Source organism: Sciurus vulgaris (assembly GCF_902686455.1).
Source record: "Sciurus vulgaris genome assembly, chromosome: 2".
NCBI lineage: Eukaryota > Metazoa > Chordata > Mammalia > Rodentia > Sciuridae > Sciurus > Sciurus vulgaris.
Window position 1 is genome coordinate 39,220,475 of NC_136462.1, and position 23,477 is coordinate 39,243,951.

At 39.5% G+C, this 23,477-nt stretch overlaps 1 protein-coding gene across 4 annotated transcripts in view; it reads right to left on the reverse strand.

The window, feature by feature from the left end:
- Positions 1 to 23,477, reverse strand: part of SYNE2 (spectrin repeat containing nuclear envelope protein 2) — a 320,339-nt gene that overhangs the window by 77,951 nt on the left and 218,911 nt on the right. For all 4 annotated transcript variants that reach the window (XM_079126272.1, XM_079126271.1, XM_079126269.1 and 1 more), the window contains 17 exons: positions 21,030 to 21,260; positions 17,494 to 17,676; positions 16,115 to 16,243; positions 15,470 to 15,591; positions 15,179 to 15,320; positions 14,308 to 14,439; positions 12,999 to 13,151; positions 12,692 to 12,901; positions 11,420 to 11,521; positions 9,870 to 9,989; positions 9,518 to 9,718; positions 7,561 to 7,734; positions 5,766 to 5,897; positions 2,927 to 3,123; positions 1,843 to 1,975; positions 674 to 856; positions 111 to 257 (listed from right to left, as the gene is read on the reverse strand). In XM_079126272.1, the coding sequence (XP_078982398.1) occupies positions 111 to 257; positions 674 to 856; positions 1,843 to 1,975; positions 2,927 to 3,123; positions 5,766 to 5,897; positions 7,561 to 7,734; positions 9,518 to 9,718; positions 9,870 to 9,989; positions 11,420 to 11,521; positions 12,692 to 12,901; positions 12,999 to 13,151; positions 14,308 to 14,439; positions 15,179 to 15,320; positions 15,470 to 15,591; positions 16,115 to 16,243; positions 17,494 to 17,676; positions 21,030 to 21,260 (2,691 nt within the window). The remainder of the gene's footprint in view (positions 1 to 110; positions 258 to 673; positions 857 to 1,842; positions 1,976 to 2,926; positions 3,124 to 5,765; positions 5,898 to 7,560; positions 7,735 to 9,517; positions 9,719 to 9,869; positions 9,990 to 11,419; positions 11,522 to 12,691; positions 12,902 to 12,998; positions 13,152 to 14,307; positions 14,440 to 15,178; positions 15,321 to 15,469; positions 15,592 to 16,114; positions 16,244 to 17,493; positions 17,677 to 21,029; positions 21,261 to 23,477) is intronic.

The following is a 23,477-nucleotide window of genomic DNA, read 5'->3' on the forward strand; positions in this document are numbered from 1 at the left end:
AATTAGTGTCCCTACATTATATCCCACATGGCTCTTGGTTCAGAGTTTCCCCTCCAAGCGATTTGACTTCTTATTTAATGAAAAGACTTTGGCTCCTCTTTTATAATTACCTTGAGCTTCTGAAGAAGATTTTTCATTTGAGACTCAGAACTAGGTGAGTGCACAGAGTCTCTGTCTGCAGCCTGGTGCTCCACGCTGTTCATCCAGCTAATCATTTCTGTGATGGCTTTACGAGATGGCAATTTCTCCATCTGAAGCTGCAAGGACAAAATGATTTCCATTTAATTACCTACATTAACAAAATGAATCAGGGCATCGCTAAAGAAGATACCTGGTTTGATATAAGGTCTTGCTATATAATTATGCAGGTTACTCACAAAAAAACTAACCTAGCATTCAAGCTTAGAAAAAGTGACCCCCAAACAATGATAAAGACCTTCACATAAACTAACAGAGTGGCACAGATAAACTGAGAAATAAAGTAATTAAGCCTGATTTCTCTGTGAAGAAAGATCCCATTGGAGGACAATCCAGTAATTAAGACCTATATTCAGTGGTGCCAGGGAAAAATAGGTAATGTCAATGAAAATTATTGAGTCAGAAAAATAATTTAGAAAGAGTTGTGAGCTAACAAGTGAATGCTAATTCAAATGCTGGGTGTTTAAACACTCACCTGGTGAAGTTTTTCTTGAATGTCAGGAAGCTGAGTTATGAGCATTGTCCACTTTTGCTCAAACTGTGCTAAGGAAGCTCTCAGCGTGGCCGTGTCGGCTTCTTTCAGGTGCAAAAGTTGGTTTCCGGTGCTTAAAACTGCAGTCTTCAGGGAGGACTTCCCATCCACCTCCTTGGAAAATTCCTAAGGAAACAGTTGTAAAGATCAGAAACTTCTAAAACTTAAAAACAGTCAGAGCAACTGGTTAGAGTGCACAACCAAACAGAATCAACATCTGAATGTGCGCATGTGCACGCACACACACAGCTTTGCCCACCAAGGGTGGGCACTACTCCAAACATTAGACACACACCGGAGAATGACAGAGATGCAAATCCTGCCCTTCTAGACACTTAGAACCTAGTGGGTTCTTATTTTTAAAAATAGACAAGTCATTTCAGTTTCAGGAGAAACTAGGAAACCTAATTTCAAGTTCAGATTACATGAACTACTTGCAATGAATTTTTAACCAAAATATTTTGAAATCTTTCCCATGTATAGTCCCAAGTATTTTAAAAAATATTTACATTTACATTTTAATACCAAAGAGTAACCATAGCTACAAAATACAAAAAAAAAAAAAAAAAAGAAAAAAAAAAAAAGGAAAAAAGAAAGGGTTAAGATTAAGGGGTCTCATGAGTGCATTTTATGTTACAAAAGTAATCCTCTTTTCCAGAAAAACCCCAAAACCATAGAACAAAATATTTTTAGTAGAAATGCCAATTCTATATACAATAATTTAAAACTGTGTGTTTATTAACTTTAATGTTTATGAATTAATAATCTTAGGTAGTTGTTTTTAAATTTTTTTGGGGGTATTTTCTATATTTGAAAAGTATGCCTTATGTCAAAGCATAACATATATACATGTAAAATAATATACATAATATATATTTTAATGTATATAAATAGATATTTTAAAATAGTCAATTAAAAATACATTGTATCATCATAAGTATATAAATGAACAGTATAAACAAACAGTTCTGTTTGAAGACCATAGATACAATTAGCTCAGATTTTACTCCTTACTCACAAACGAAGAGAGATTGTCATGGCCACCCTGAACCTGTTCCCTTGATAATTTATTTCTGACCAAAAGTTATTTAACATATTCTATTTCAACTTACAAAAAATTTGTTTATGTTGCTTCTGATTGTATCCAAGTCCTGAGACACATTGAGGGACTGTTCCTTCCAGTAATTCAAAGTTTGCTGAGAAGATTCCAACCACTTGGTTAACTCATCTGAATCTCTGTTGTAACTAACAGGAGCAAAGTAGGAGAAAGGAAATTAGAAAGGTACTCTGATGATGAGATGGACCGCTAGCACATTTTCTTCTTCTTTTTTTTTTTCTGTGTTGATCAGCCTTATATTTCAGAAAATCAGGACAATAATAAGGATTATGTCATGTATTATTTCATGTCTCAAATGCAAAGCTCTCCTCATTTTCTAGGACTTTCTCCTTTATGCCTAATCAAGAATAAAAAGGCATTTGAAAGTTTAAAACATTCTTTATTTCTTATTACAGCTACACAAAAGTATACCCATGCGTAAAAAAAAGATTATTATTAATCCATCAAATGTCTTCTACAAATGCGTTTAAGTGAAAATATAACAAGCATTTGTCTAAGTTGTATAATAGCAAACTGCTGTTGCCTGGATGCAAATTTTTTTCTCTGATATTTGTGCTGCCCTTCTTGTCACTTCCAAAACTTGTTTAGATTAGACAGCCCTTGAGAAGCAGCGATGAGAGTCAGGCTTCAATATTCTGTTTGCTGCTGTCCTTGGAAAACTCAAGGTTATCCCAACTGAGCAAAACAAACCCTCTGAGGAACTCAAAAGATTCTTCCAAACCACTGTTTTAGCCAAAATCATTTAGTTTTGTTTAAATTTAAAAACTTAACAAAGAGGATAGGAAAATAGCAACAGCACGGGATAAAAGTAAGTATTTTATACAACACAGTTCCTAGTGTCTATAGAAATGAATCAATGTTCTCCAGCAAACTGATTCCTGAGTCTAGCAAACCATATCAGAGGCCTGTATCAGATCCTAGTTAGCCCAGAAGGGGATCCAGTGCTTTAGATTGTCAAAGAGAACTGCACAGCATAACTGGGAGACTGCATGCAAAATTGAGTTGACTTCAGAATCCCTCTGCAGTCTTCCTTCACAGCAGAATTTGAAGCCAGTCAATCAGTTCCTAAGAAAACATACCTCAGTAGATGCTTGAGAAGTGTTTGCAGTCTGTGCAGTTCAAGGTCAATCTTCTTGTTCAGGGACAACCATTGCTCTTCCAGTTTTGCAATCTGTCCCTCTAGTTCAGGACAGCTCACCGATGCCACCAGCTGTTTGCCTTCATTTAGGGTTTGGTAAAGCCGGGCATGCTTTCCATCAATGTTTCTTTTTATTTGCTAATAAGTCATGGAATGAATGATTTAAAAAAAAGATCAAGTCAACCAGTCTATTCACAAACACAGAAATCTACATTTCAGGCTACTGAAGAAACATGAATACTTCAGCAACACTCAGGGCTGCACTCTGGCTGGACAGATGTGATTAATGGTCCCCTTTCATAAGAATGCCTGATTAATGTGTTCCTACAGAGAAACTCTATAGCTTAGTACAGATGAACTTCAAACACAAAACTTGCTGATTAAGTTCTGATAGTTAATTCTTCCAACTACAAACAAAAGGGAAAAAAACAAAACATAAAACAAGCTGGCAGTCTATAGGCTGCATCCAGCTTGCAGACAGAATTTTTTTTTATTCTCTCTTTTTTTTTTTTTCATCAAGGTCTCGCATTGTTGCCCAGGCTAGCCTGGACTCAAGGGATCCTCCTGCCTCAGCCTTCTGAGTAGCTGGGACTATGGCCATATGCTGCTGTGTCCAGTTTTTAGGCAGGTTTTGATTGAACTCAAGATCATTTTGAAAATCAGGTTAATTTACATAGAATTTACATAAAACACAGAAATTAGGATTTCCAGTGCCTGGGAAAATGGGAAGATGTAGTGACTACAGGTCTATATTCTCCTATGGCAAAGCCCAGCTGGACACAAGTAGCCACAGTCACCTTTAGAAAGGCCTACTCTCTTCAGCTCTTTCCCTCCTCGGTCCTCAGCACCCTGACTGAGTTCCTCATGCCTGGTCCCCAGCCTGGCCCTTGGGAACAGTGCAGATTGAGACCAACATATGAAAGTGATAAATACAAAAGATGCAAATACTAGGGGGAAATCATTTCTACGGTTTTCTAAATATAAGGATTCAGTAAAGAGAAAGGAAGAGAACTTTAGAAGAATAAATTACACCAGCACATCATTAAACTGAAAAGAAAAATAAAATTCTTCAAAACGGCAAATATAATGACCTCCTGAAGAGAACTGTCTTAAGGCAATTATCTTCCACAAGCTGGGTTCAGCTAATATCATTATCCTGACAGCTGTTTAACCTTTAAAAATAAATTATTATCAAAATAGAAGTTTTGCTATTTTCCAATTCACTTAAACCTTTTAAAAAATTACCCAAATACTCCATTCCAACTCCCATTCCTTCATTTATAATCCTTTCTTCTCCTGTCTGAACTTAAAGGCTAGAAAAAAACGTCCAACATCAATTTTTTTTTTTTAAAAGTTCTTGTTTTCTAAGTCTTAAGTGCCAGACATTTCATCTTTACAATATTTTGGAGAAGTTTCGTTCCTCCTTTTTATACCTTGGAGACAGACTGTGTTTGCCAGTCACTGGGCCCCTGTGGTGCTCCGAGCATTTGCCTGACTTCAGAGGAAGCGTGGCCAATGCCTACACTCCTCCGCCCACACCTGTCCTCCAATCAAGATGAGGACAGCAGCAGGACGCATACAAACCTCTCCATGACTCTAAGGACCAAGATTAGCCTCATGAAGCCAATTTGTGTGATGGGCTTTATAGGGGGCTTCTTTTAGTATAGCAAATTTCTTTACAAGTCTTAGAACAATGATTTCTTTTACGAAATATTTTGAACTTATCGCTTCTTGGCCTTTGCGCTAAGATCAAGTGTAGTATTTTGAACTTAATGGGATATGGTCACTTTGCAGGGATGGGGGATAATGAGGCTCATATTAAAAGGCTAATATTACTTCTTAACTATGATGTGGTTTAAGATACTGTTTTCGACTGTGTTCTTCTCAGCAGTGAGATGGCATGCTCTGTATCCCCAGGCCAGCACCCACACTCTATCTGGGAAGATCCAGATTTATCTACTCCAGGCTCTCTGGGCATCTGGAGAATATCAATAGTGCCCCGACCTCTGGAAAGTGTCATCTGCAGGGGCGGAACACCTCCTAAGTTCAGCAGGGTGCTACCATGCATTTCTGCTCTCATTTCCCATCCAGCCCAGTCAGGCTACTTTTGAAGCTTTAATGTTGACACCTGATGATTTTCTGTAGCAGCACAACTCAGATTCTGACTGCGTATCTTCTATAGATGAAACTAAGTATTTTAAGCTTCGGTTGGGAGGATTTAAAACTTGTTTTTGTCTTAGTCTTGTTCTCAATGCCAATCATATCAATGTTTTTTCTTTTTCTATGACATTGAAATTGGAGACACAGACACTTTGATAATAACCAGACCAAAAATGACACAAGAAAAACTTAGAAGTTTGGAGTCTTTTAAAAAATGCTGCAGGCAGGCAACAGATTTTGTCTGTCTCATAGGCTATGTTCAATCAGGGCACAATAAGAACACTAAATACACGTTTATTCCATTCTTAGTGGGTTTCTATACTAGTAGTGCATTGCAACCCACTTCCTGAGGCAGGTAGAACTAGTTTACTTTCCTGCTCTCAACAAAGAAACCAAGGCTTAGAGATAGTAAGGTCACAAAAGTGACAAGTGATGGAACAGGACTTGAATTTCACTTCAACCCCAAGCCCAACAGGGAAGCCTGCAATCCCTACATGCTTCTACTTATGGGTTGTGTGACAAATAATATTTTAATCCAAACCACTCAACTTCAAATGCAAATAACTTAGTCAAAACAAAACACCAAGTGCTATGGACCATATCATTGGCAACTTAAATACCTGATAAAATGAAATCCTTTCCAGTAATCTCTCCTCTGTTTCTTCCACCAAACTCACAGAAGGCAATGTAGAGACAAGAATTTCTAGGTCCTTTTCCAGAGATCCATAGTTTTCATCAAATTCTTCCCATTTCTAGAGAATCAACATAAAATCAGTGGAAATTTTTCCAGATTGGTGTGTATAATGACAATGAATCATAAAAACAAAAATAAACACTAAGACCACATAAAAGTAAAGCACGGATTCCAGGTGGACCTGAGAGATGTACCCCACCCTACAGAGCTAATGTATTAGGCAACTGAGGTAAAACGACTAGATTATGAGCATTGTAACCTCATAGAGGATTAATCCATTTGATGAATAATTTGAATGGGACTAGTTGGAGGTAATTATAGGCAAGTGAGTAGGTCACTGGAGGTATGACCTTGGATTATATCTTGTCCCTGGCTCTTCTCTCTGTTTCCCAGTTGCCATGAGCAAAGCAGTTTTCTTCCATCATGCACTTCTGCCACAATGTTTTTGCCTTGGCACCTGCCGACCATAGACTGATCCTCTGAAAGTGTGGGCCCAAAATAAATGTTTTTCTTCTCTATGTTGTTCTTGTCAGGTATTTTGGTCACAATGACAAAAAAACTGACTAACGCATATTGTTTCCATAAAAGACTGCTAGTTAGGGTCCCAGTACATCACAGAGTTGAGTTATTATCACCAAAAATTATCTCTCAGAAAAATAACCAACTGTTCTAGTCAGCTTTCTTTTGCTGCTGTGCCTAAAAGACCTGACCAGAACAACTTTTGAGGAGAAGAAGTTTATTTGAGCACTCAGGGTTTCAGAGGTCTTAGTCCATAGAAGGCCAGCTCCATTCCTTGAGGCTCAAGGTGAGGCAGAACATCATGGCACAAGAGTGTGGCAGAGGGAAACAGCTCACAAGAAGCAGAAAGAGAGACTCCACTCTCCAGATACAAAATACATACCCTAGGCCACAACCCAGGGACCCACCTCCTCCAGCCACATTCTGCCTTCAGTTACCACTCAGTTAATCCTATCGAGGGATTAATCCACTGATTGGATGAAGGCTCTTAAAATCCACTCATTTCTCCTCTGAACCTTCTTGCATTGTCTCAAACATGAGTTTTCCAGGGATACCTCACATTCAAATCATAACATCACCTCACTAATTCTCGTATCTCTTCAAGTAGTAGGTGACCTGGCTTTTATAGGGCACTATAAAGACTGGGTCCGTGCAGTCTTTTCTAAATATGATGAAATTTTACTATCAATATCAATTCGGCATACTAGAAAATAAATGTTACCATAAAATGTCATATTTCATTACCAAGTTCAATATTCTCTTCCTTTTTAAAAATTTCCTTTATGTGGTAAGCAACATTGGCTATGAATGGTTTAATAAGCTGGAGGGTGGGAAACCTTAAAACTAAAAGGAAACTTTATATGTGCTCGATTTTTTCCTTGGACTTAGAGACCAGATGGTCGTGAAGTTCGCAACAGAATATCTGGGCCTGGAGTCCAGTTTCTGAACCACTCACTGTATCATTCAAATGATCTCATCACGGTCTCAAGGTGCTTTCAGGTTTGTTTATTCTTACACAAACCTGAAAGTTAGAGATGCCATACCATCCGGGATGTGTGCACGAGAAACCTCAGCGAACCTTTCTTTCAGGGAGGAGACTCAGAACGAGACCTGGGGTCATATTCCTCACTGTTATTTCCCGTTTAACTGCTGCTTAATAACTAGATACTCAACTAAGAGTGAAGCTAGAGTAAGCCAAATACCTGCAACAAACTCTGCAGCTTCATGCCAAACTGCTGTGCCTTTTCTTCCAGTGATTTAACTTCGGTTACTTGTTCTGCCCAAAATCTCTCTCTCTTTGGTAATACAGAAGGAAACATTTTGTCATAGTATGTTTGGATCAACAGCATATTGGCAACAAGCTTCTGGAAAAATACCTGTAACACAGAAAAGGTTTTAAATATTTATTTTTAAATTGTGAAAATCATACAAGCCAAGTTACCTTAACTTTTTTGTTAAGGGGGGTGCAGGTACCAGGGATTGAACTCAGGGGCACTTGACCACTAAGCCAACATCCCCAGCCTTATTTTGTATTTTACTTAGAGACAGGGTCCCACTGAGTTGTTCAGCACCTCCCTTTTGCTGAGGCTGGCTTTGAAACTCATGGTCCCCCTGCCTCAGCCTCCTGAGTTGCTGGGAAGTTACCTTCACTTTTTATCCAGTTATTTTTGTTTAATTCAAAATTCCAGGATATCAGGCTATCAGAAAATAAAAGGTGAACTGAAATGGCTCTCTTAATCTTGAAAAACTAATGGACTGTCTCACTGTTGTATGATTACACAAATGGTATGAATCTACATCGTGTACAACCACAGAAACGAAATGATGTACCCCATTTGTGTACAATGAAAAATGCAGTCTGTAAAAACAAAAACAAAACATACCAAAAACTAATGGACTTTGAACAAATTATAAAGAAATATCATCCTAGGGGCTGGAGTTGTAGCTCAGTGGTAGAACACTTGCCTAGTATTTGAGCCTAGGTTTGATCCTCAGCACCACATAAAAATAAATAAATAAAATAAAGGTATTCTGTCCATCTACAAACTAAAAAACTGTGTGTGTGTATACACATAAATATGAGAAATATTATCCTTAAGTAATATTTTCCACAAAATAATCTATTCCATTATTGTTAGTCAATTTCAATTTCTAGGCAGATCTTCCTCGATCAGTTGTTTTGAGTTGCAAAACGTCGTGAGAAAGTGGCAGATTCATTTGAAGACAGTTTGGTGCAGATGCTTGCAGCCCACATAATTAGCAGACAGGGCTCTTTAAGCCTGTCTCCTCCTAAAGCTCTCACTTCAGCTCACCAAAATGGCGAAGTGAAGGGAATTTCCTAATGGCACTGACGGGACTCCCCATCCACGAAATGGACCACATTTGTCCTTGAAGCATCTTCAAGGCTCCTCTCATTTGCAGCCTGCTGCTTCCTCTGGTTGTTCGGAGAGAACCCTTTCTTATGCGAATCCCTTCCTCTATTCCTTGTGAAGAACACATACATGGAAGGGTTTGTAAAAGCATCTGGCAAAGGGCCTGGCACTCTGTAGATAATCAGCTTTCTCGTCTTCCCTTCCTTCCCTCATTCAACACTTACTTTTCAATTTATTTAGACTAAGGCATACTTTCCAATGGCCCTAGACTGTCAGCTTGTTCAAGAGAGGGACTATGTCTTACACATCTATCATCAGTAGCACTTTGATTACTCTACCTCTTTAGCTGGTGATCAAGAGGTTTTTGTTTAATAAAATGAATGGAAGATGGAAGGATTTATTGTACTATTATACTATATAGTAGGACCTTTTCCTTTCAATTCCAATTCTCAGAAAGCCTTTGCTAACCTAGGTCCATTTCTCCTATTAAAACACTCTTGTAGAATGAATCCTAATTTTTAGTGTGAATTTGCTTGAAAACTCATCGATAAAAGTCCATCTTCTCTATCAGCTGAAAGATGCACCAACATAAGGAACTGTGTCTGTTTTCACTCAAACATATTCCTAGAGGTCACCTGACTTCTGCTCCACACTAAGGCACTAAGAGACGTCTGTTTGAAGAATAAATGCTGCATGTTTTGCCAAGAAGAAAATGGATCGTTTCTACCCAGTCAGAAAAGCCTTAAGGTTTTGAACAGGATGAGGGGATCTGGGCCGTGTGTCTTACCTTGTGGTTTTGTATTTGAGTTCGTAAGGTGGCTTTACTTTTGGCACGTTGTAAGTGGCCATGAGCAAGCATTTCCTTTCCAATATTTACTAGTTCCACTGTGCCTTGCAGAAGGGCGTGTTGCTGGCTCTTAGTGATGAACGGGCTGCTGAACCCAGAGTACCTTGCTCTCAGGATTCCCCACATACTGTCAAGTACATCCTGGGGAGGAAAGAGGAGGTGTGTACAAGCAATTTCATCCAACCAGGAAGCAAGTTCAAATGCAGAACAGGTCGACATTCACTAGGTGGAAGACCGAAGTACCTCCTCATACAATCCTCACACCGAGTGAATGTGTTCTGTTCAGACATACCTCTAACTTATAAACCTCCTGGAGCAAAACACAGGGTAAGCGAAGCCTCTCCCCTTCGTCTCTTAGTTTGGCCACTCGGCTCTCAGAATTCTGCAGCTCCACTGTATATAAATCTGCTTTCTAAGTGAGAGATGATACAAGAAAGGAACATCCTTTAATAAACCCAAGAAGTGTACAGGTTGTTAAAGAAGAATTAAATAGTACAGAAAGGAATTAAGAAAAAATTTTATCCTATTGATCTAAAAGTCAGACCTTCCTCATCTGCCCTTGTCAATCTGCCCAGAAGTCACACAACTGACAGTTTGTTCCTAACATGTTCTAAACATATACCAGTGGAAGTACACGTGCATATCCTTAAACTTGCTGAACTGTCTCTCAGCATTCTGTCCTAAGTGAGCACTCCCCTTTAGCATCTCTTCATACCAGTATACATGTATTTGGCTCTTTTTTTTTTTTTTTTAATGAAATTACCACTGAGCTACATCCCCAACCCTTTTTATTTTTAAATTATGAGACAGGGTCTGGCTAAATTGCTGGGGGCCTCACTAAGCTGCTGAGGCTGGCTTTGAACTAATGCTCCTCCTGCCTCAGTCTCCTGAGTTGCTGAGACTGCAGACATGCACCATGGCATGCAGTCATCACACCCAGTTGGCTCCTTTTAAACAGACACACAGTATGCCATTGTAAGGATGCACACTGATGGCATTACAGGCAGCTCTTCATGGGCTTCTGGGCTACGTACAGTACCACGAGGTCCATCTCCAGATATTTATGATATTTATGTTTATGCACTTATTCTGTGTCCTTAGGAAGAGTACAAAATAGTCCCTAGAACAATAACTGAACATAGGGGGGGAGGGAAGGGTTAGTGTTAGGGTTAGAGTTAGGGTTAGGGAGGGGGGCAAGTATGGAGGAAGAAAGTACTGTATAGAGGGTAAAGAGGGGTGGGAGGGGTGGGGGGAAGGGGAAAAAATAACAGAATGAATCAAACAGCATTACTGTATGTGGATTTATGATTACACAAATGGTATGCCTTTGTGCCATGTACAAACAGAGAGGCAACATGTATCCCATTTGTTTACAATAAAATAAAAATAAAATAAATAAATAAAAAAAATAAAAAAAAATAACTGAACATAGCAGGTTCTCAGTTAATACTTGATCAATAAATTAATGAAGTCAAATTGCTTCTGAACAGAAGAGCATCTAAGACTCTGTCATACAGCCAAATGGTCCCCAGAGGCTGAACTAATGAGTGTTCTGACCAAGAGGGTAAGGACCTCATTTTCCATCACCCTTACCCACACTGGATACATTTAACTTCCTGTCATGCTGATAGGTAAAAATGGGTTTCTTACTATTTAAGATGTTGTTCTTCAGAAAGTACTACTTGAGAAATATTTTTTAAATTAAAAAATCAATAGTTTCATCTTATTGATCTCTTTAAGCCTTGCTACCACTCACAAAGGGAAGAGGTTCAGAAGCACAATGGATGCACAAGATGCTCTGGTCCAAGATTTTAGGTTAATTTGAAGTACTTGATTGATTACCTGAAGCTGTTCACCAATACTCTGGCCACTAATTTCATTCAAGGACTGTTGTAAAGCTGTCTTATTCTTAATGAGTTGATCATACAATCGCTTTATTTCATTCTGTAAAAAAAGATAAGTGCAAGAAACTGAACAATCTCATTTAGGCCGTCATTACCTTTTTCATATTTAAGTGTTATGAATTTATATAACTTTATATATAAATTTTCTGAAATTTACACAAAATCTGGAAACTTAAAACACATACAAAAATAGAATAATACCCACCTTATCATCACTGAGTTTCAACAATTACTGGCTCAAGGCTGACCTTCTTTCATCTAGAGTTTCCGCCAGCTCTCTTGACTGCCTAACACCTCCCCTCTCATTATTTTGAAGCAATAACAGAGATCAAGTTATTTCATCACTATGTTTCAGTAGGTATCTCTAAGTGATAAAGCTCCCTCCCTTTAAAAATATACTTCCTCCAAAGTCAAAATTAATTCCTTAGTATGGTTAATAACCCAGACATGGTTCATGTTTCTCTAATTCCCTACAGCTTTTCTTTTTGATTTGTTTTAACTGGGAGCCAAATGAGGTCTGTATGTCATGGTGAAGTAACATGTCTTAAGTCTCTCTGCATCTGCTGACTCTCCTACCCACTTTCTTTTTTTGTTTCTTGGATTTTTGTGGATATGAAAAAAATGGGTCATTAGTTCTGGATTTGGCAGACGGTGCCTCGTGGTGCTGTTTAACATGTTCTTCCACCCTTTTATCAGTTTCACTTAGATTTTAGAAGCTTGACTGGATTTAGGTTTGATTTTTATGGGCCAGACTCCTTCATAAGTAGTGTTGTGCTTCATTTCTTTTCCATTAGACAATTTGCGTAGTTTCCTAATTACTTCCCTGTCTCAGATGACTTCCAGATGAATCTACTTGACACCTACATGGACTGTCCTTTCTTTGCTCAAAAAACTCAATGACTCCCCTTTGCCTAGAAATTTAAATACAAATCCTGCCTCTGCAATCATTAAATGGCTAAATGTAATAAAAGAAGGGAAACACTATGTCAGCTCATCCTAACAAATTCATACCAAGACTTTGGAAAGGGCCTCACTTTTAAATGGTCTCCAACCACAAGGATTGGAAGGTCTTACTTACTATCTCTCGTAACAATTTTTTAAAAAAAATTTATTTCCTTAGCAATTTCTATGAACAAAAGGCACCAGGAATAGGAGTGAATGGGAATGAGGAGTCCATGCTGTACAGCCACCCATGAGCTCAGAGTCATACCTGGTAACTGTGCTTGTAGTCCAGGCCAGCTTTCAGGGACTTGCTTCTAGAGGCAGTGCTAGCTTGGGCATGCTCCAGGCAGACCTGGAGGCTACCAAAACATTCAAGAAGCAAACTGGTGTTCCTGCCGGGCCAAGCCATGGCTTTCAAAAGGTGGTTCTTCTTGTCACACAGAGCTAAATAAAGTTTCTTCAACTCGAGGGCCAGTTTCTGCAAGGTGGAGGAAGTAGACAGAATGAGTCCTGACCTCAAGAGGCTCTGGCCTAATTAGCCAGGCTGCTGGAATGGCCAACACACGGGCTCCTACCTCGTAGTGCACCTGCTGGGCAGATACATCCTCCCTGAAGAGTCCAGGCGTCTGCAGCATCTCCTCCACGCTGCCAAGGCACTGACTGAGGGTCAGAAAGAGTTCAAATAATTTTTTATCCAAATCGATATATGTTTCTTCTGTCATGTTTTCCTGAATCAAGAAAAAATAACCATTAGGATTCCTTGTCTTTCTAAACCAACATTTTTTTTCCTGGTCTCAGTTAAACTTAAAATTTAGATTATACTTAAAAAAAAAAATAAGCCATTTTGAACAAATGAACTCCAGAAAATGAACTACAAAATATTTCTACTAATTAGTGAGCTGGTCTTTTCTATGAACTAGGCCATAGAATAAATAAAAAAAATTTAAGATTTTTAACTTTAAGACAGGTTTCAGAAACTCAATGTTCAGTTGTTAACTTGACTACTGAATGGAATGAAAAGTAAGTCACAAGATGAAGGGCTTCCTCAGGTGCAGCTGTGGTCCCAGGCCCACCACACTGTCCTCCTTCCCTCTGCTTCTTGCCCTACACATTTTAATGTGGAAGTAGTGGAATAAGGAAATCAATACAGCCAGAAGAAAGAAAAGAAGTCATATCAGAGAAGCTCGAAGGTGTTGAAGAAGAGGAGGTACAGCATCTTAAAGACAGGAACTGGTGGTAGAGTGGGGAGAAGTCAGGAGCGTCATTTATGGGCTGATTTCAAGAATCAAGAACATCCTTAGAGGTAACATCTCCAAAGAGGTCCAGGGGTTGTAATCAATCATTCTGGGGAGCTGGGGATCACAGATCTGTTTTAGCATAAGCTGTTGGAATCACCTTCTATTCTTCACCCATGGTCACCTTGAATTCCTGACCACAATTAGTTGAGGAGCAAGCCAAGGCTCAGAATCACTCGAACTTGAGCTGGTTCCCATTGTCCTCTCTGATGGACACCTAGCATTACTGAGCATTTGGCAGTAAGCCTATCAAGTCTGGAAACCTTACCTGTACTTGTGCCCTACACTCCTTCCTCACCCTTCCAGTCCCAGACCACCACTGCAGGCAGGACTAGTCAATCACCATCCTCTTTCCTACTGATCCTGGACTCAGACCCATAATTCTTTGTACCCCGCACTCTAGGCAGTCACCACAAAATTGATCAGAGTTAGCAAACAAGACAAATTCTATTTGCCATGGTAGGACACATTCCATTATGTGCTCTATTTGTTCAGTGAAGAAAATTATAGCCAATTGAAAATGAGAATATCCTCTCCCCCTTTTTTTATATTAGTACAGGGAGGAAAATAGGCAGCAGGCAGTTTCTACCTGTGTCCGAAGATTATTTGCTTCTTGACGCAGGTCTTCGAGTTGGGTGGTGTACATTTTCAGTTCGTCAATTGTAGGGTATCTAAAGTTATACACACTCACACTGGGAAGAATACTCGTATTGGTGGCAACCTATTTGAAAAAGGGAATCCTTATTAGTGACAGTGGAGAACCTGCTGATGTTAATGTAAACAGAAAAACTGCCTCACAAGCTGTCTTTGGAGATACCTTCTTGGTAAGCTTTTGTATCTTGGCATTTATAAGGAAGAATAAGTAAGCTTGTTTAATTACTTATTATTTATTTACTATTTATTTGGCAGTACTTGGGGTTGAACCCAGGGGTGCTCTACATCCCTAGCCCTTTTTTTATTTTTTTTATTTTGAGATAGGGTCTCACTAAATTGCTGAGGCTATCTTGAACATGTACTCCTCCTGCCTAACCTCCCATGTAGCTGGAATTACAAGCATGAACCACCATACCCAGCTAGCACAGTATCATTTTTAAAGTAGTTTTTAAAGATTAACTTATATTATTCATTCCTTTATTCATTCAACAGTAAGTGAGATTCTCTGATGCACAGGTACTATGCTAGAAACTCCAGGCAGACATGGTCTTTCCTCTCAGGTCTTCTAATGGGTAATTCAAACCAACAGGTAGACAGTGTAGGAAGCGCCAGAATCAGGAAAGCCCGTGGTGCTGGAGGGGCAGCTGAGCAGAGCTCCAGAATTGAGCAGAAGTGCTGAACAAGCGAACTCAGATGGTGCCTTTGCCTTCTGAAAATAAACTGCTCCATAATGCAGAGCATATGTGTTTATTTACGGGTTCCAAAGACAAGCAGGTTGCTTGCAGGCAGTGCAGCAGCACACTGACCTGAGGCTCTACCAGTTGAGGCAGAGGTAGCTTTCTATTTGATGACAGTTCATGATGAAGATATTGCCATTTATCATCATTTCGATGCTGGGGTGAAAAGAGCAAGTCTGGAGCTTCATTTTCAGAGTCAGATGCCTTGTTGCTTTTAAGGAAGGAAAAAAAGGTAAAAAGAATAATCAGTATTAAAACATTCATAACCTTTAGACAATGTTTTGTGAGTGGCTTGTAAGAAACATTTGGTTCTCTTAGCCATAAATCTACTCAATGTCCAACTGTTTAAAACTATCTCACCTCGCAGATGATTCCTGAGTTGTATCTTTATCCTGTTGGCAATACTGAGGCCACGTTTTCTTAGCATTAAATTCTATGAACTTGATTAAATCTTTCTGTTCCATTGGTTTTAACTCCAGAACCTAAAATTGAATAAGATTGAAAAGATCTAGTCAATCCAGTTTTTTATTTAACACCTCAGGATTTAAGTCATTGTTGACTATGTCTCATTCTTGATGGCCTATTCTTATTAACATTAACTTCCCAAAACCCCTTCAAAGTATTCATACAATAACCAAATGTCAAACTATTGGACACATGGGGAAAAAAAAAAATCACCCAAAACATACTAATGTGTTTTGAAATAAGCAAAGCAGCGTTGTAGATACAGAGGTAGTAAGTTCACTCTGCAGGAATCTGCTTAGTTTAATATAAGATGCAACTTAATAAAGGAACAAAGAGTGTCCCCAATGGTAGCAGATGGAAGCAAACCAGTAAAGATCCAAAACTTGGCATTGCTGCACACACACAAACACCCACAGGTGACAATGCTGCACCTAGTCACACATGCAGACCCTCCAATGGCAGGCCAAAGTTTAGACCAAAGAGAAATTTTATCTAGAAAGTTTTACTCGTGTCCTTACAACTGTCAGGGGCCGAAATTACCTGCTGCAGTGGGACATCTCTTTGTCTGCTAAACTGCGGCCTTTCAGTTACAATAGATCCCCATTCAGGAAGGTTAACTGGCTGAAGGACTTGTTGAAGTTCCGAAGGTTTCCTTAAAATGGTAGGGTGCTGCAAAAAATGTCATGGTGGCAGATTGTTTAAAAATTAAGACCCACTTTATATCAATTCTAAAAAAATGGGACTAAACGGAAAAGTGTTATAGGAAGAAAATGATAGTATTTTGTTATGTAATATAATTTGTATGCTATGTTTCAATGTACTTATTTCATAACATCATCAAAAATCACTCCATTTGATGAAATGATCTTTTTTTCCTCAATCTAATTCAGTCCAGGAATTACTAGAAGCCAGGAAATTATTTATTCCTTTTTTCCCTTAAGAACAAAGTAAAAAAAAAATTACATATATAAATACACACACACAGACACACACACACACACACACACACACACACACACACACACACATATATCTTTAAAAGGGAAATGGGGGGCTGGGAGATAGCTCAGTCGGTAGAGTGCTTGCCTTATAAGCATAAGGTCCTGGGTTCGATCCCCAGCACCATAAATGAATGAATGAATGAATGAATGAATGAATGAGAAATGGTAAAATGCTTATGAACTCAGATTTCCCCTATGACTCAACTACATATTTTTTAAAAAAGAGAACAAAAGGATGAAAGGGGAACCATATGGCCAATGTATCTGCAGCCAGTCTCATTTCTAAGAACGTGAAGTCCCCAAGCAGGAACCACTTGTAAGTCTAGATGCAAATCTTGCGGAGTAAGATCTTATGCGTGAGATGAACATTTGCATTTATAAACACAGAATGCTTTTAAAAATCATGAAAGCACTTTAAATGTACTATACTGTGAGAGTACATATAAATATTTATAAATGAATAACAAAAGTACCCTGGAAACAGGTCTTGTTTTTCGCATGTTAAATTTCCATCTTATCTATAAAGTCTTCATTGTTTAGTCAATGAGAGTCACAAAATTGTTTTAAAACATGTACACATGCAGACCCTCCAATGGCAGGTCAAAGTTTAGACCAAAGAGAAATTTCATCTAGAAAGTTTTACTCGAGGAAACCTCACCTGAATGCTTATTATCAGCAAGTATACTCCGCCTCATCAAACCAACCCAAACCAAACCAACAACAACCTACATAAGACACTGGCACACAGTAAAATGTAATAAAAGTGACAAAAGCCACTGTCTCTTCCAGTTGAAAGACTCACTATTCCTTCTTACTGTGTTTACCTTCTCTGTAGTTGGTTCACCATCTCCACCCAGAGTTCTCTTCTGGCTGGCTCTGGCATATTGAGATATATGTCTACACATAACCAGATTTTACCTGATCTTCGCTGTACTTCTCCTGCAGCATCATCTGGACTTTTTCCAAATTGCACTTCACAGTTTTGAGTTTCAGGGAGAGTGCTTCAGCCTCCTGTTGAGTGGTTCCACTATCTCCCAGACACTGATCTTTGCAAGTTTCTAACAGAGAGGCAACCTTGTGCTCAATCTCTGTCAGCATAGCCTAGGGAATAAAATCAGTAATTATTTACAGTGTTGTTCTTTTTTGTTTTGGTGCTGGGTACTGAACCCAAAGAATTATTCCCCCAATAAGTGAAGCGTCCTCTCTTTATCTAAAGATATACAAGAAGTTTCAGAAACATAGGATGGAAGCCACCTTGGGCAAACAAAAACTTCCACAGAATTCCTATATTTTTCAACAGGGATGCAACCAAAACAACCACAATTACATATATCACTCTCTGACATGATCTAAAATAAATAATTCTATAATCACTTTAGAAAACACTGAAGAATATACCCAGTAGAGCATATTGGTTAAGAACACAGATTCCAGAACCAGGCTGCCTGGGCCACCTGGACCCCAGCCCTGCCACTTGGTACCTGTTTGCTTAGGCACTGTACTTTGAACATAGATGTGGGCTTCTAGTCATCTGTAAAATGGGGATAATAACAGAATTTACCTCATCGGGTCATTTTAATGAATTAAATCCATGTGTTTTGGGCTTAATTCATGAACTTTTTATTGAATGAGTTAAAATCACACACATAATCCATGCTTAAAAAGGTGATAAGCAAAAAGTGTTGACTCTTATTCCCCCCCACCTTCTTTATCTTACAGCACATTTTCAAATAATACCTTATAACTCCTTCTTCTAAGCAAACGACTTCATTCTCTACAGATTCTTCTGAGTTTAAGCGGTGTGTGCTCATACATTTTAGAGTCACTGGGAACAAAATGACTTATGCTTTTGTGTTGTTTTCCGGTGTGGCTAGTTTATATTTTTTCATGATTCCCATTTTAACAGCTCAACTCCACGGTTCCCTTCCTCATTACTACTTTAAGCTGTTCCCAGTTCTTCAGTTTTGTAATCAATGCTGCCATAATTACGTTTCTCATTTCAGATTATTTGCACAGGTAAACTTAAAAGTAATGGCATTATTAGATCTAAGAAGATCGCACGGTAGATCTCCAAAACACCAAACCCATTAGAGCTATCACACACTGGTGGGTCTATTTTGATAGAGTTTTACCAGGATGATACAATTTTTCCCAATGTAATACAGCAGCAAAACAATAGCTGGTTTAATTCACGTCTTTAATAATCAAGTTTGAACAGTTCATTTCAAATATTAAATTACCAAATATAATTTTCTCTTGACTAACCTGTTTGTTCCTGTTCTTTGGTCATTTTTCCACTGGGAACTTAGTATTTACAGACAACTTTTTCTTTCTTTTGAACCAGGGCCTTGTGCTTGTGAGGCAAGCACTCTACCAACTGAGCCGTATCTCCAGCCCATACAGACAACTTCAAGGTGTTTTTATGTTTCAATATGAAATCACAGGTGTCATGTTATTATATAAATGAGCCAGAGATGTCCCTCAGATATTGGCCCCTATGTTATTTCTTTCTTTCCAGTAAGTCAGAACCATTAGCCCAAACCCCATTTTTAATATATGTAGTGGCTTTAAATACCACCTTATGAGCATATTTTTAGCCATACAGAGCATGCCTGCTTTGTGAACTCCCAAAACTGCACCAGACATCTGCCAGCCCTGGGTAAGACACACCCCGGGGACAGAAACAGTCCCAAGCTTCTGCTGCCCAGTGGAGCTCTCTGACCTGGAGGTGGTATTGTGCAACCACATGACCTAGAGACATGACCCCCCCTGATTGATTTGCCTCTCCTCCTCCCCTCTGGCAGTGCCCACCCGCCTCATCCCAGGATTCTGCAAGAACATGTGTGTCTCTAAGAATCAATCCTGTCAAAGTTCTGCTCACATAAAGCCTGTTGGGCACTACTGCCACCTGGCAGACCTTGTCATGTCTTTTCTTTGAGCAACCCTCAAATCCTCAAAATGGGTCCAAGTGGCAAGGAGAGGAGGATCCCAATGATGATCAAGGAGGTGACATGAGGTCTACCCAGTCAGCAGACGATCCATTGGCAAATGATACAGGATGGCCTTAAATAGTTGGGAATCAAAATCTGTTGATTAAGCGTGGCTTTACCCTGTGCTGGGTTAGACTCTTATCTTTTACAAGGGCCTGTAGCCAGGACGAACTGTAGTGTCAGTATCTGAGTGAACTGACCATTCAGAACTGACCACTGGGGTCAGAGATGCTGAGCTGCCCTGAGGAGGTCAGCTGCCTGTCGTCCCCGCAGGCAGGTCTGGGTGTTGTAAGACTGTGGTCCAGAGTAGCAGGGGAGAACACGTGCCTCTTGATGGAGGGCAGGCTACTCTGACCACATGATAGGTGATAGTAGGAAGAGCTCCCTGTATCCAACCAGTGGTATGGGGTACTCTGAGCAAGGAGGATGTCCTAATCCCTGGCAGATAAACAAGGCAACAAAGAGAGACATCAAGTCGCAGCTGGTCTCCTGAGTGCAGTGGGAGAGAGGCTCTGGAAGCAGCAGCGGCAATTATGCCGCTGCGATGTCATCATTCTAGCCCCTCCCTGGAGGGACAGAGAGCCAACCTTTGGGCTGAGCTGGCAAGTTTTGCTTAAAGTGACTGAAGTCAGGGAAGTTGATGTCCTTGTTCCTTCCAAGCAAGACTGGGAGCATTTCTGGTCTGATGGCTGCAAAGCCCTTTTATGTGGTATTTGCAATCTTGGAAATCAGGACATTCAGTTTCGTTTCGATGAATAAATATTCAAAGTATTTATGATTACTGATAACATTTTGTTGAGTACTTAAAAAAATTTTTTTTAGTTGTGAATGAACTTTCATTTATTTATATGTGGTGCTGAGAATCGAACCCAGTGCTTCACGCATGCCAGGCAAGTGCTCTACCACTGAGCCACAACTCCAACCTTGTTGAGCATTTTTTTGCGAGGGGGTACTGGGGATTGAACCCAGGGAAGCTTGACCACTGCATCCCCAGTCCTTTTTGTTTTGTTTTGTTTTTTCAAGACAAGGTCTTGCCAAGTTGCTGAGGCTGGTCTTAAACTTTTGATACTTCTGCCTCGGGCTCCTGAGCCGCTGGGATTACAGATGTGCACCACCACACCTGGCATTGAGCATTTTTTATATACTTTATATAAGTGACTGCTTTTGTCTCATTTAATCCTAACAAAACCCCTATGAGCTAATCCACTAGAACAGGAGCATTAGGGCTGAGAAGTTAACTTCTCTAAGTTTGCAGTTAATGTGACAGAACTGGATTTGGACTCTACATTCTGAGCTCTTACCCACTACTGTCTTCCCAAATACACTGCTTACATAAAGTATTTCAAAGAACTACAAGTTAAATGTGAGAGTCAGAGCAAGAGAAGAAACATACTGTTGCTTTAAGAGAAATTAGCCCCATGTTAGCCAGTGATTGGTGAAGAGGCAAACTACCAACAGACTTACCTGGCACCCGACCAGCTCCTGTTCCACCACCTGCTGCATGTCTGCGTTTAATGTTTCCGGCTCAAATGCCACGCTGGCTTGTTGCAGCCACAGCTCCAGCTCGGCCACCTGGGTCTTACAGACATGGAGGACTTCTATAGGCTGGGGCCTAGTTCTCTTTGCTGTGGCCTCAAAAGCTCCTTGCTTGTCAGAAAAGTCCAGAGCCGTAGCCTTGATAGGAGGAGTGGAACCCTAAGATAAACCCAAAGATAATCCAGCAGTGAAGAGCCAGGAGTCCAAAGATTTCAGACTTGGGCTGGCAAAGACCTGTGAACCCGCAGCAATTTCCCCCAGTTAAAAGAAACAAAGTAAGAACAGAAGAAGGAAGAAAGAAAAGAAAAATGCACCTCCACACGCATAGCAACAATCATGTGACCTGGTGGCACAGGTTTCCAAGCAGCAGATGTGCATGTACACAGGTACAGTATTCCTGGGCACAGAGGAAGCGAATGGGCTCGCAGTTAGTTGAGCGGTGAGCCCCAGGAGACAGGTGAGAGAGTGGGAGAGAATGTGGGCATGTGGGTGTGTGTGTCCCAAACACTGCAGGAACTGGCCGTGTTTAAAGTTGCACGACTCAGGATTAAGCAATGCTTATGTTACTCTGCACTCTATTCAAACAGGAAAAAACAAAACAACGAAACAAAAAGAAAACCGACCTATATGTACTGCAGGAATACCATGGAACAAGCCACACACTTTTAACATTTTCTTAAGTAGTGAGATTATAAAATAGTTTAGCTTTTCTTTCAACATACATGCTATTACTCATCTAAACTTCTCCCTAGTAAAAACTGCTTGAGTCGAGTCATGAAGTTCAGTGGAGGAATCTGGAAACTTTCCTCCTCTTCCTCAGAACAAATCTCTAAAATAACTTTCACCTTCTAGATACTCAAATATTATTGAGTTAGAGACCAAGTACTTAAAGTACAAAGAATGATATAATTTTTTCATACTGAAATAACTGGGTCACTTATAAATGTAATAGCAACATTTCTCCTGATAGTAAATGAAAGCTTTTCAATAATTATATCAGATATTTTCCATTTGGAGGTAAAAAAAAGATTTCATATAAAGAAATATTTGCCTCCCACCCTATTAATTATCCTTCTCCAGAATAATGAAAGCGTATATTGATCCTTGGAGAGAAATTCTCTTAGTTTAATAAGGATTTGTTTTGCTCTATGAAAGTATTGTTCTCATTAAATATTTTATTGTGATTTGGATAAATGGTAATGTTTTCCATATAAGACTTTGTTAGCAACTAATAAAGCACAATTTGGGTCAAGCGACAAACTTCTAATGAGAACTGCTCACAAATATATACCTTAATTCAACACAAATGCACATTTCTCAATATTTGTGCAATTTTAGTCAAACAGAATTTTCAGTGCAATAGAATGAAGAAAACTGGCAGGTGGTATCGAAAACATGCAGGGTATGAAAATATCATTCATTTTCATACACACTGATAAGGACTATGACAGCTGGTTTGGAAGAAGTGTCTCTGAGTTGAATTTCTTCCCTCTGTACATCCATTAACTTCATATATATGTGCTCTTTTCTGCAGATGGCTATTTCTCCTCTGCCTTTATGAATTTATTTTTTATAATTTTCTTCAAGAATCACTCTCTTAAGGATATTTTCTCTTTGCCTTGTGTTTATAGCCAGGTTTATACCTGGATTCACTTATTTCAATTTTCTTTTTTAATCTTGATATTTTAGAAAACAACAATTGTGTGATATTACTCCCAGACACCCATTTGATGAATGTCCTCCCTCCCTCCCTCCCTCCCTCCCTCCCTCCCTCCCTCCTTCTCTCCCTCCCTCCCTCCCTCCCTCCCTCCCTCCCTCCCTTCCTTCCTTCCTTCCTTCCTTCCTTCCTTCCTTCCTTCCTTCGTACTGGGGTTGAACCCAGGGGCACTTTACCACTGAGTTACTTCCCCAGCCCTTTTTTACTTATTTATTTTGAAACAGGTCTTGCTGAACTGCCCAGGCCAGCCTTGAACTTGTGATCCTCCTGCCTCAGCCTCCCAAGTAGCTGGAATTACAGGTGTGCAAAACTACACCTGGCTGATTAAATATTTTCCAGTTTTCAGATATTACCGTATCTTAGAAGCAAAGACTTGGGGATCCCCTTTTTTTTGCCACCTGACATAGCAATCTGTGAATATTAGTTAATCTATAATAAATGATTTGCCATCTGGCTTCTTGGTTTATTCAAAATTTTTGGAGCACCTCTTATATGCCACACACATTTTTAGATGAGATTTTGTTTCTTTGCTTTCTCACTAACGAAATTAATGAGGAAATAAGCAAGCTGAATGACTAATCTGGGCTTTATTTGCTAGTAATTCGAACCTAAAGAGAATCCAAGGAGGGGGTGTGTGGAGAAGAAAATATGATTTGCAA